Genomic DNA, 13,054 nt, shown 5'->3' with positions numbered 1-13,054 from the left:
AGTGTAATCCTGGAGGAATATTAGTTCCGTTCAGGGCCGCTGTGGAGGCCCCATCCGCAGCCCATTAAAGTATCTCCCTCCAGGAAAATGAAAAAGGAACCGTGTCATTCTCTCTAACGCTGCTGTAATATCACAGTAATGATGCACTGATGGGCTAATCGACGCAGACCTTTTGGCGCAGAGCTCCGATTGTGCAGTAAAGAGGTAAAGAGTGAGGCAATGAGGACAAACAGCCAGTGAGCTCTAATGGTTTTTTATTGCTTGAGAACTGCATCACCTACAGTAGAGGCCAGGCCGTCCAGAAGGGGCTAGAATAAAATCTCTATCTGCTTTTTATAAGATGGAGTGAAGAAAAACTGCGGCTTATACTCCTACAGTACACTCACAATGACCAGCAGGAACAAAAACAAGCAGACTTTTTCGCCCCCCCCCCAAAAACAAAACAAAAAAAAAAAACTCTGTGCCTACGAACCAAATCACACAAGACAACATAAATTCTGCTGCAGGCACAAAATCATTTCCACTTGCGGTGATTTAGATGAAAAAAAAAAAAATCAAGGAGGATCAATGTGGCGGCTTCACACATCCTGAAACCTGTAGTGTAGTAAATGAAATCGATAAAAAAGGAAACGCTGGCGTCTCCGATCGCCTCTTTAATGCTCAAATTATTTGCAATGAAGGCTGCTGAAGGCTACATACAGAACAAATAAAAGCAAGTCTTCCTGCTCCTTTCTGCTTTTAGAGTTTCTCTCCACCCCCCCCCCCCCCCCCCCCCATCATATTTCATCATCAACACCTTTTACCGTCTGACTTAAGCATTTTATAACTCGCTCACTACACACTTCATTTCTGTGTAGGACACTTGGCACCATAATACAGTAACAAAAATGGACAAAAAGAAAAAACAAAACAGTTTACATTTTAAGGATACCCAAGCCTACCTAAAATATCACATTCAGAACCATAATATTATAGAAATAAGTTAGAGTAAGAATAATAATGAAATAATGTGAGAGTGCTATATATGAAACATTATCTTATATACTTGCATGGTCTATGGCACTGCTTAAAACATTCTTGGATAGGCAATAAATCACTGAACAGCTTCTCTCCTCTTGTACTGACTATTCAAAAGGTCACGGCGGCAGCAGGAGCAGCCGCACAGTCACTCCGTCTGCGCACACTTCAGCATAAACATTTTGGTAAGAATTATAAATTATCTCTTTAAAAAGTACAGTATATAAAATGAGACTCAACTGATGTGTCAGGCATGGCAACGTGTTGTGCACACAACAACAACAACAACAACAACAACAACTCAAAAAAACAAAACAAAACCAAACGGAAAAAAAAAAACCAAAAATATATATATATATATATATAGAGAGAGAGAGAGTTTGTTGAAATGAACTGAAAGGTTCTATCTATTCCAACAAAGGGACCGCAGAGTTTGGTCAGAAAAGAGAACGGCACTAAAACCATCAACAACTCTATGTTATACTGTCCAATGTACAAATAACCCTAAACAATATAGATACACAACTTTTTTTGCATTGCACTTTTCTTTTTTTTTCTTTTTTTAAACACCTTACATACTGTGTGGAAAGTAGCTTCTACACATAGAGGCATACCTAGAAATGGCAAGTATGGTGTCTAAAGTATGTAGTAGGACTGATTTCAATTAGAGTTTTGGCAACAAGGCTGTGGCATGGAAAAGAGTCGTCCGTCCGTCCGTCCGTCCTTTTTTTTTTTTCCTTCTTCTTCTTCTTCTCTGGGGAATGGGGTTGCATGGCAACAGTGAGGTCAGCGATGTGTGTCTTGTCTGGAGCCGGGCCCTGGGGTGCTCGTCCACATCTCAACAAGTGTTTTATGGAGAGAAAACGGCTGTGTGTTCGTATGGATGAGGTGTCAGGACAACTGCAACTGGTCAGCACGGCTGAAAAACTTTGTCTGGGTTCTTCAGTGTATGCTTGTGCAAAGTGTGTGCGTGTGTGTGTGTGTGTGTGTGTGTGTGTGTGTGTGTGTGTGTGTGTGTGTGTGTGCGTGCATGCATGTGTGTGTGTTGGTGTCCTGTTTATTTCTCTGGTGTTCTCACAGAGGCGCTTCGCGGAATATCTTCTCCCCCCTTTGGCAACACTTCCCTGAGAAGAGAAAAAAAAGAAAAGCTTTATTCCTAAAAACCCAGAAGTGATTTCAGTCAGAGAAAAATGACCTGATGCCCACTTTGTTTACGGTTAAAACACAAGATGCAGCTGTAGTTTATAAGTAAACATCTTAAAATGACGGAGGCATTTTAAGCTATTGGCAATCATGTCACATTTTTCCAGTGAGGATGTTTTATTTTGGAATAAAACTCAAAAGGCAGTATTTGCCTTTACTTATTGTCATAGATATACATCTATGGTGCAAAGTTATGAAAAATCAAGCAAATCAAAGCACACAATAGCAACAATGGGAAGAAATATAAGAAAGAAAAATTAATATTTACCACGACATCACTGCACCACACAACACTTGTGCTTATTTGCATTAGGTTTACCTGCCCCCGCTGTTATTCGGAAGGACAGGAAGACAGGCTGGCAGGGAGACAGAGACAAACCACAGTCAGGGAAAACAAGTTGAAGTCTTTATTGGTGCTCCGTGGGACAAGTAGGAGCCCCCCCCCCCCCCCCCTCCTCCCCTGACACGCAGGTTAAACTCACACAGCAGCGCTGCACATTTTTGGGCCCGTGTGCTAACTACATTGGACATTTTTTAAACATAGCCAGCTGTGATTCTGGCAGTGGTGTGTTGCCGGGAGGTGAAGGCTGCTGTAGTATCTCTCAGTGTGCTCAGGTCACCTCGCACACACACACTACTGTCTCTGCCACACTGACTATTGATGAAAGGCCTGACTTAAGGCGCCTCTCTTTCAGAGGAAGACGCTCTGTCTGACACCGCCGAGACTGAAGCGACACTGTTAAACACTTTCTATATAGTCAGCTTTAAAAGATCCTCTCTGTGCTGCTCTGACCTTCTTTTTTTTTTAAAGATCCTCCTTTAAATATAATCAGCTTCAGGTGAGAGCTGACAGTTTTAGGGCAGATACAGATATTTGTGGACAATATATTTGTACTCCACGAGTTTAATTACTTGGTTAATCCTTCATAGTGCTCTTGTCCATCTGAAACAGCATTTACACTGTAAGGAACTAAAACTTTAAACATAACAATGAGCACAATTTAGTCCAAAAGCTGCAATGAGATCAATGCAGGAATGAAAGCCAGTGTGCAGTAGTATAATCAAACCATAACATACAACCTTTAACAAGATTATCATAAAGCTGCTACACACTCATGTCCACATGTTCAGTGGGTAATGTCTCCCCGCCACACAGCAAAGTGCAGGGAGCGCTCCATCCTCAGACCCCCACAGTCAGCGGACACTCAACAGTTGGATCACTACATGTCCAGCCAGCCTCACACAGTGGGCACAGCCCCTGTTGTTACCTTGTGGTCCCCCATGCAGACGTTGGGCCCGATGTTATCATAGGCTACAGACTTCTCTTCGTTTTCAGGCTGCAGAGACACAAAAAGAGAGATTGTTGGGGTGAAAACGTGCTGAAGGGTGTGTTCGTTGTGAGGTGACGGGTCCACGCCGTGCTGCAGCTTCTGCAAACGCACGCCGGATGGACAGCAGCACGGTGGGAGTTTACACAGTGCAGTCACTGCAGCTTCCATGACACATTCATGGGTGAGCGATCAATGTACCAGCTTCATTAAACAGAATTAGTGGGACTAAATTGGTGATTTCTAAATAAAAGTCACCTCGAGCTGCACAAAGCTGAGATCAAATATTAGCAACAGTGGCTGGAAGCTTCACTCCTTTTCTCCCTTTTTTGCGTTTTTTCACAATTCGACAACAACAATTTGTCTGGACGGCAATAAAGTCCTAATGATATCACCTGCTGTCCCTCTGTGCTGTTTATCCTCCACTTCCATCAGATTTATGGTGAACATATGTTCATTCTGCCTCAACTATCCAGTTTGAACTTACTACAAACAGTTGAGGAGAATACTGGGGACAATTAGGCCCTCAGAGCAATGAAGGAGGATAATGGGCACAAAAAATGAATCAAAGTAACAGGAAGTGTAAAAATCTCTTTAGTATTGTTTACAAAAGCAATCAGCTGGATCTATCATTTCTGAATAACTCATGACAAACACATTTCTTTGGCTGAATTTCTTCATATTGAAGCGTTATTACAGACTCTCGGAGCGTCTGATTTATGAATAGCAGCAGCATGTGCTGGGCTGAACGCACTTTCAGGAGCTCAGCACAGATTTTACCCTGAAACTTGTGCACAGTGCGGTGAAGAGAAATGAGTCATTTACAAAGTGGGCATTTGCCTCTGGACCAAACCCTCTCTCACTGTAATCTGAGCGCCTATCAGAGGGAATCATGTTTCAATATCACTTTCTGCACACAAAGAAGCCGTTACCCACTCACACATGGATCTGCAGACTGGAGTATAAATCACACTTGTCTGGTTGAACTAAAGACTTTTTAAACAGCCGCCCCAACCCCCATGTATGCACGCACGCACGCACACGCATGCGCACACACACGCATGCTGGTGGGAGCCACTAGTTGTGAGTCGGTGAGCTGCACTGGCGCCTCAGAAGAAAGAGACACAGAGCCTGAGAATGAACCATAAAGTGAAATCCAAATTAACTTCAGACCAATCCTGCAGTGGAGCGGGGTCAGCACACCTCGGCTCTACCTTTTCCGGCGGGCCACGCACTGGCACCTCTCTATTTGTCTGCCAGCCGGCCCCGAGCCGCTGCCTCCCAAAGCCTGAGACACATTCATCAAACACACACTTGATAATTTACAAAGGCGGCATAAAATTGTGGATTTTCGGGCTGCATAATCTTTAGACAGATAAACAAATTACCCGGGGCCCTCCGGCAGAGAGGGAGCGCTCGCTCGGCTAAACATTCATTACCGGCGCTCCCGGAGCTGGTGCCGCGCCGCACAGCCAGCGGGCAACCTTTGGCGTGTTAGGGCTCGGCAAGCAGAAAATAACATGATGGCGAGTTAACCGACCGTGCCATGATAGATGACGCCACACGCCGGGCTGTTTACGGGCCTATGTCTCAACAATCTGTAATGCTCGGAGCCAGAGAGTGTGTGTGCTCAGTGAATCATCAGCCAATCTGCGAACACACTAACTGTTCCACTCTGTCCCTGCATTACAAGCAATTAGCCGGTGCTTGAGGGGAAGAAAAGCAAACAGCAAGCCAGCTGTGTTTCTGTGTGTGTGAATCACTTTTTACATAATTTAGACACATTAAGTAGGTGAAACAAACTGGGGCTTATCATTTCAAACTATTTTACACTCTTTGTTTTTCACAACTTACAGTAATACAGTGGTCAGAGTTGTTGTTCCAGTGTGGCTTCAGTCAGTAAAGAAGAAAGATCAGGAAGGAATTTGTCATTTGAGGGGGACAAAAGAAAAGCAAACTTCCTGGGCGGCCCCCTGCTGTGGACTGGACCTGTACAGCACACTAGCTGCATCTCTTTCACACACATTAACACACCAAAAGCCTGCATGTGCAGTCCTCTAAAGCTGAACTTCTTCCCAGTGTTTGGAAATCTAAAAAAAAAAAAAAAGAAGTGGCTTTTCCACATTTACTGGATTGTTTGTGGTGGTCATGGCAGCTTTTTTTACCCCAGTCAAACATCGCTGCCCTTTGGAAAATGGGTAAAAACAAATCTGGGAAAACTTGGCATAGCTGCGTGGTGGATCTCTATGTAATCCGACAAACAAAAGAGGAGGACAGGACAGAGGTGGCAGATTGGCTGGAGTTTAGAAAGCTGAGGATGGATTTGAGGGCCAGCAGGGTTGGACTCTCCGAGGAAGGAGGCAGATGTGTGGCTTTATGAAGATGGTAGCACCTGCTGGGACATACTGTATGTACTGTCTGGGTGGACTATGTGTTAGCGCTCCAGATTAATATTCACAGACACCTAATCCCTCCATTTGTGAGGTGGCAGAGGGCAGGAAGGCTAAAGTGGACCAAGAACGATGGAGTTAGGGGGGCGAGAGTCAACTGTGTTTAACCTGAGGGAAGAGCGGGGACATTTTGGTCAATACATTAAGGAATCTTTTCACTTTTAAATGCAATCAAAAGCTCCTGAATTGGATCAGACGTGGCAGGATTAGGCTCACCTTTAAGACCAGGTCTCTGGCAGAGGCCGACAGGAGGATTCGGTCACACCAGGCAGGGCATCTGGTGTTCATGTACTGCTTCCCCTGGCTGCTGTCTTCACTGTACGGATAGCTGAAGAGGCACACAAGGAAAAAACACTGTCAGCGAATACAAAAATACACTGACAAACATTTACAGCAATTTATACACGTTTAAGTGGTATCAAAGTAAAAAAACTTTATTTTAGGGTAAAGTGCTGCACAAACAACGAGACAATAGAACAAAGGCAATAAGGAGAGAATATGATTTCTATGAATAACCAGGGCTCCACAGAACGAATAAATACGAGACGTCACGTCATCTGCCTCATCTCAAAATGTTTTCCTGAGAAAACAGGAGGTCCATAAGTATGACCAATCATCTGAGTAATCTCCTGAATCAACACACATGGATAGCTCAATCAAAGCGCTCTCTCTGCCAACTGTACAGTTTACGAGTGTGCGTCTGCGAGAGAGAGAGAGAGAGAGAGGGTGGGGGGGAATAAAAAGAAAGAATGAGAGTGATTGAGTCAGAGCGGGCCAGAGGGAGATTCAGTTGCCCATATCTATAGCTACATCCCTACACAGTCATCAAAAACAGATTAGGTGCCGCAGCAAATGGCCAAGAGAGATGGTATCTTGGAACAGCAGGGAACAATCACATGATTTAAGCGGCGGCGGGGCTGGAGAGCCATCGAGCTGCTACAGATTTACATTGTGGAGAATTCAATTTGCGCCTTCCGCTCATCAAACTGCTTCAGATTTACACGCCACCAATCCAATTTGTTTGTTGGTGCCCATCAGGATGTAAGACTGGGTTTACACACTGTAACACCAATCCAATTTGCTCCTTCAGTGCCACACGTGCTAACCGTAGCATAACACAAAGTGCCTCTTCTCCGAGGATGCTGATATCCTAATGATAAAATAAACACACACATCTGGCCCTCCATTCATCACACTCGCCAAGCTCTAAAAGCTTAACTGGACTTTGTGCTTAAGCAGTAAGCAGAATGCATTAAATATGGTTGTGGTTGCTTTGTGCTAATATGTGTGCATTCAAATGACTGTGTGGTTGCTGCTGCTGCTGCTGCTGCTGCTGCTGCTGTTGTTCACACTGCTGCAGCTACTGGTACCGCTCTTACTGTTGGAACACTACCACTTCTCTATGTGCTCACAGCTGTCTCACATAATGTCAACAACAATGCCAACAATGCTGCAGAAGTTAAAGGGTGGGGGGGGGTTACAGCTGATACAGCAGCTAACAGGGGGTCAGTCATTATTTTCTGTAAGAGCGCCAAAGACAATCCATCTTAATTCACTACGAGTGCACATTACTGACGAACCACTCTGTTAGCCAGTGGAAACGTGAACTTTAGGATACTTATCTGCTGCCTTGCTTTGTCTGTCAGTCCTTCCCCTGCATGATATTTTTACCGATAATGTATTTTGTTGTGACATCCTTTATTGGTGGAATGTGCTATATTGTGTACATTTGTTATGTTGTGTTAATGGATTTAATAAAGATTTGTCACTTTATTCTAGTCTTCTTAACATCACATATGTGGTCAATAAATGAAAATGAGCCTTTTAGGTTAACTTACAGTTGTAGTTTTTGTTAAATAAGCACTCTCCCTGTCAAATAATGATATAATGAAAAAGTAATAATGCCATGGATCAGACTTATTTTATTGGGGATTAGTCCTTAAAACGTGTAAACCTACTTGCTGTTTTTGTCCGTCCATTAGTGCAGGAGTTAAAGAGTAAAGCTATGGATGGCCCTCAGTGGCCCCAGCACAACGTGTAGACCAGTACTGAAATGGTACACTGATACTGCACTGTTTGATGTGTGTGTGTGGTGGCCTGTTGGTATGGGGTTAAAGCTAGGGCTTGGTTTGCTCTCATCTGAGTCACACACACACACACACACACACACACACACACACACACAGAGAGCCCCCCACCAGGTGTACAAACAGACCTGTAGAAAGCTACTAAGAAGTTCCCTGCCTCCAATTAGCATTAATAGCACTTAAACCATGGGGGAAATGCATGAGGTTTTGGTATGCTAATCAAAGGGCTAAAGAAGTGATCCAGGGATAAAAGAGGGCATGAAGAATAGGATGAGTGAAACAGAGATAGACAGGGAGGCAGAGGAGAGGGGATAAAGACGGATCAGACAGAGAGAGGCAAAGTGAGGGTGGAAAAGAGCAAAATCTTCAAAGGGCTTGTGGAGCTGCTCGACTTCAGGGTGGCCTGAATACTCCTGCTTCCTGAGGGATGGTCCCTGGCCTTAAACAGCCTGTGAACAATCCTCCTATCAGGGACTCTGTTATAGCTTTATTGACTAACAAGCCTGGGGTCATTTTGGTGTTAAGGAGATTGAGAGAAAATCAAGTTTCCCCCCTCACCTCCTTCAAACAATGAACTCCCGCCTGATAGCAAACTTCCCGAGCAGTACATCAGCAACAAAACTTTGCTATCGTTCAGTCATTTTTGATGACAGCGGGCCATTGTAAAAGCTGATTAAAAATACTCAACAATGGCCATTAAAGGGCCATTCTCCGTCCCTGTGTGCAGGTATAGGTTGTTCCCTTTTCTGTTTTACCGCACCCTCCGCTGGCTCCAATAGAGATAACAAGTCTTAATGCAACAGCAAACAGTCGAATGGCGCGCTGGGGCCAAAGTGATTAATGTGTCCGATTAGCGAGCTCACAAACTTATCGGGGAAGGTAAACGGTCCGAGAGGGCGTGTGGGCTGGAGGCCGTCAGCTCATATCAGACCCTTATTGCCCACAGCAAGACTAATTACACTAATTAATGGGCCAAGCTGATAACTGCAACAATTGTGTACCTGTATAGGAGGGTGAGCTGCACTTCAAGGTGTCCACACACACACACACACACACACACACACACACACACACACACACACACACACACACACACACACACACACACACACACACACACACACACACAGATTTGTTTTTGAACCTACAAATCTAGGGGAAAACTGTTCTTCCTTGTCGTGGAGTACAAAAATCTGTTTTCTACAGGTAATCCTATATAATGCCATAAAACTCAGTAAATAGTGTTGCACCGAGCATGAAGCTGTGTCCCAAATCCACACTGCAGACAAATTCTAGGCAGGTACTGATTGTGTAATGTAACACGGCAAAAGTGACAAAATCAAACATAATCAAAAGCATGTCGACTAAAACATCCTTCATTTTTTAATGTGCTCTTGATATACACTATTCTCCCACAATGCAATGCACAAAAGACAATGACAATCATGTTTGTAAAAAAAAAAAAATCACCTCAGAAAGACAGAAAGAATCTCTTTGTTTCTCTGAACTGCAGGGGCACGCTGAAGTCAGTTTGACTGACATCATTTCCTCTTAGTATAACATGGTTGTATATGTTGATTGCTTGTATACTAACTGCAAAAACCAGTTAACCAAAACTAATACACACAGAAACACAGCATCCATGTTTCATCTATGTATGTACTACTCTACAGTATGTATCTTTACTCTGCAGTATGTATCTTTACTCTGCAGTATGTATATTTAGCTACTCTGCAGTATGTATATTTAGCTACTCTACAGTATGTATATTTAGCTACTCTACAGTATGTATCTTTACTCTACAGTATGTATATTTAGCTACTCTGCAGTATGTATCTTTACTCTACAGTATGTATATTTAGCTACTCTACAGTATGTATCTTTACTCTACAGTATGTATATTTAGCTACTCTGCAGTATGTATCTTTACTCTACAGTATGTATATTTAGCTACTCTACAGTATGTATATTTAGCTACTCTACAGTATGTATATTTAGCTACTCTGCAGTATGTATCTTTACTCTACAGTATGTATATTTAGCTACTCTGCAGTATGTATATTTACTCTGCAGTATGTATATTTAGCTACTCTACAGTATGTATATTTACTCTACAGTATGTATATTTAGCTACTCTGCAGTATGTATCTTTACTCTACAGTATGTATATTTAGCTACTCTACAGTATGTATATTTAGCTACTCTACAGTATGTATATTTAGCTACTCTGCAGTATGTATCTTTACTCTACAGTATGTATATTTAGCTACTCTGCAGTATGTATCTTTACTCTACAGTATGTATATTTAGCTACTCTGCAGTATGTATATTTACTCTGCAGTATGTATATTTAGCTACTCTACAGTATGTATATTTAGCTACTCTACAGTATGTATCTTTACTCTACAGTATGTATCTTTAACTACTCTACAGTATGTATATTTAACTACTCTACAGTATGTATATTTAACTACTCTACAGTATGTATATTTAGCTACTCTGCAGTATGTATATTTACTCTACAGTATGTATATTTAGCTACTCTACAGTATGTATCTTTAGCTACTCTACAGTATGTATCTTTACTCTACAGTATGTATATTTAGCTACTCTACAGTATGTATCTTTACTCTACAGTATGTATCTTTACTCTGCAGTATGTATATTTAGCTACTCTACAGTATGTATCTTTAGCTACTCTACAGTATGTATCTTTACTCTACAGTATGTATATTTAGCTACTCTACAGTATGTATCTTTAGCTACTCTACAGTATGTATCTTTAGCTACTCTACAGTATGTATCTTTAGCTACTCTACAGTATGTATATTTAGCTACTCTACAGTATGTATCTTTACTCTACAGTATGTATATTTAACTACTCTACAGTATGTATATTTAACTACTCTACAGTATGTATATTTAGCTACTCTGCAGTATGTATATTTACTCTACAGTATGTATATTTAGCTACTCTACAGTATGTATCTTTAGCTACTCTACAGTATGTATCTTTACTCTACAGTATGTATATTTAGCTACTCTACAGTATGTATCTTTAACTACTCTACAGTATGTATATTTAGCTACTCTGCAGTATGTATCTTTACTCTACAGTATGTATATTTAACTACTCTACAGTATGTATCTTTAGCTACTCTACAGTATGTATATTTAACTACTCTACAGTATGTATCTTTAACTACTCTACAGTATGTATATTTAGCTACTCTACAGTATGTATCTTTAACTACTCTACAGTATGTATCTTTAACTACTCTACAGTATGTATCTTTAACTACTCTACAGTATGTATATTTACTCTACAGTATGTATCTTTAACTACTCTACAGTATGTATATTTAGCTACTCTACAGTATGTATATTTAGCTACTCTACAGTATGTATCTTTAACTACTCTACAGTATGTATATTTAACTACTCTGCAGTATGTATATTTAACTACTCTACAGTATGTATATTTAACTACTCTACAGTATGTATATTTAACTACTCTACAGTATGTATCTTTACTCTACAGTATGTATATTTAACTACTCTACAGTATGTATCTTTACTCTGCAGTATGTATATTTAACTACTCTACAGTATGTATCTTTACTCTACAGTATGTATCTTTAACTACTCTACAGTATGTATATTTAACTACTCTGCAGTATGTATATTTAACTACTCTACAGTATGTATCTTTAACTACTCTACAGTATGTATATTTAACTACTCTACAGTATGTATATTTAGCTACTCTACAGTATGTATCTTTAACTACTCTACAGTATGTATATTTAGCTACTCTGCAGTATGTATCTTTAGCTACTCTACAGTATGTATATTTAGCTACTCTACAGTATGTATCTTTAACTACTCTACAGTATGTATATTTAGCTACTCTACAGTATGTATATTTAACTACTCTACAGTATGTATATTTAACTACTCTACAGTATGTATCTTTACTCTACAGTATGTATCTTTAACTACTCTACAGTATGTATATTTAGCTACTCTACAGTATGTATCTTTAACTACTCTACAGTATGTATATTTAGCTACTCTACAGTATGTATATTTAGCTACTCTACAGTATGTATCTTTAACTACTCTACAGTATGTATATTTAACTACTCTGCAGTATGTATATTTAACTACTCTACAGTATGTATATTTAGCTACTCTGCAGCTGCATGAATCTTGAGAAAGTGTCAGATCTGCACAGTGCTTCCTGTGCCTCTAGACATACTGTACATCCAAGTTTAAAAGAAAACAACACTTCTTTACTCTATCCATAGCTCATGATAAGCTGACATGCTACGAAAGTGATCAAATGAAAATGTAACAAACAGCCATCTGACCGGCATTAGAGTCGAATAATGACACAGACACTGCTGTTGGTCTGATGACTGAAATGTTTGTCTTGGTCTCCGGAGTTTAGTTTTTTTTTCTATCCAACCACCCCCTCTTGTATAAAGTTGACAGAAGGAAGCGTTTCCTGCTCGTTCCTCCAGTCTTTTGTGTTGCTGACCACCTCTCAGATGATGCATGTGTGTATGGTCGCACATCGAGACCCCCTAGCACCCATTGGGAGCTCATTCATTCATGCTTGGTTTGGGGTTTAATGTTTGACTTGGCTGCTGACGCATTACTCACGTGTTCCGGCCGGTGTCAGCTTGTTTGTCTTGCAACAGTAAAAACTGGCGAGGTGAGCTTAGGCCCTACCTACAGTGTGTCACTCAGCCTCACCCAGCAGGGGGACAGGCTGTTGTGACAAACATTACTCTCCTATGCAAGCTCCTGTTCTTACACACACTTTATCTAACACTGTCAATGGCTAAGATTTTGCCGGCAGGCCAGACAACCGACCTGCTTGGATTGCTGCAGGCCAGCCTTCCTTGCCCCATATTCTCTTATCTCCCCATCAAAAGCTATTACCTTGATATACATAATGACA

At 41.2% G+C, this 13,054-nt stretch overlaps 1 protein-coding gene across 3 annotated transcripts in view; it reads right to left on the bottom strand.

Annotated features, from left to right (window-relative positions):
* Positions 1-768: 768 nt before the first annotated feature.
* Positions 769-13,054, bottom strand: part of LOC139211133 (inositol polyphosphate-5-phosphatase A) — a 129,124-nt gene continuing 116,838 nt past the window's right edge. Inside the window, exons 13-16 of one of the 3 annotated variants that reach the window (XM_070841403.1) lie at positions 6,215-6,326; positions 3,489-3,557; positions 2,540-2,576; positions 1,998-2,141 (exon numbers count right to left, since the gene is read on the bottom strand). In XM_070841403.1, the coding sequence (XP_070697504.1) occupies positions 2,092-2,141; positions 2,540-2,576; positions 3,489-3,557; positions 6,215-6,326 (268 nt within the window). In that variant the 3' untranslated portion in view covers positions 1,998-2,091. Of the gene's footprint in view, positions 2,142-2,488; positions 2,577-3,488; positions 3,558-6,214; positions 6,327-13,054 lie in introns of all 3 variants that reach the window. The other 2 variants (XM_070841404.1, XM_070841402.1) reach the window with 2 other exon arrangements.

This window comes from Pempheris klunzingeri, chromosome 12 (genome assembly GCF_042242105.1).
Source record: "Pempheris klunzingeri isolate RE-2024b chromosome 12, fPemKlu1.hap1, whole genome shotgun sequence".
Classification (NCBI taxonomy): Eukaryota; Metazoa; Chordata; class Actinopteri; order Acropomatiformes; family Pempheridae; genus Pempheris; species Pempheris klunzingeri.
The sequence above is the reverse complement of the archived record's forward strand: the minus strand, read 5'-3'. Positions and strand labels throughout refer to the sequence as shown.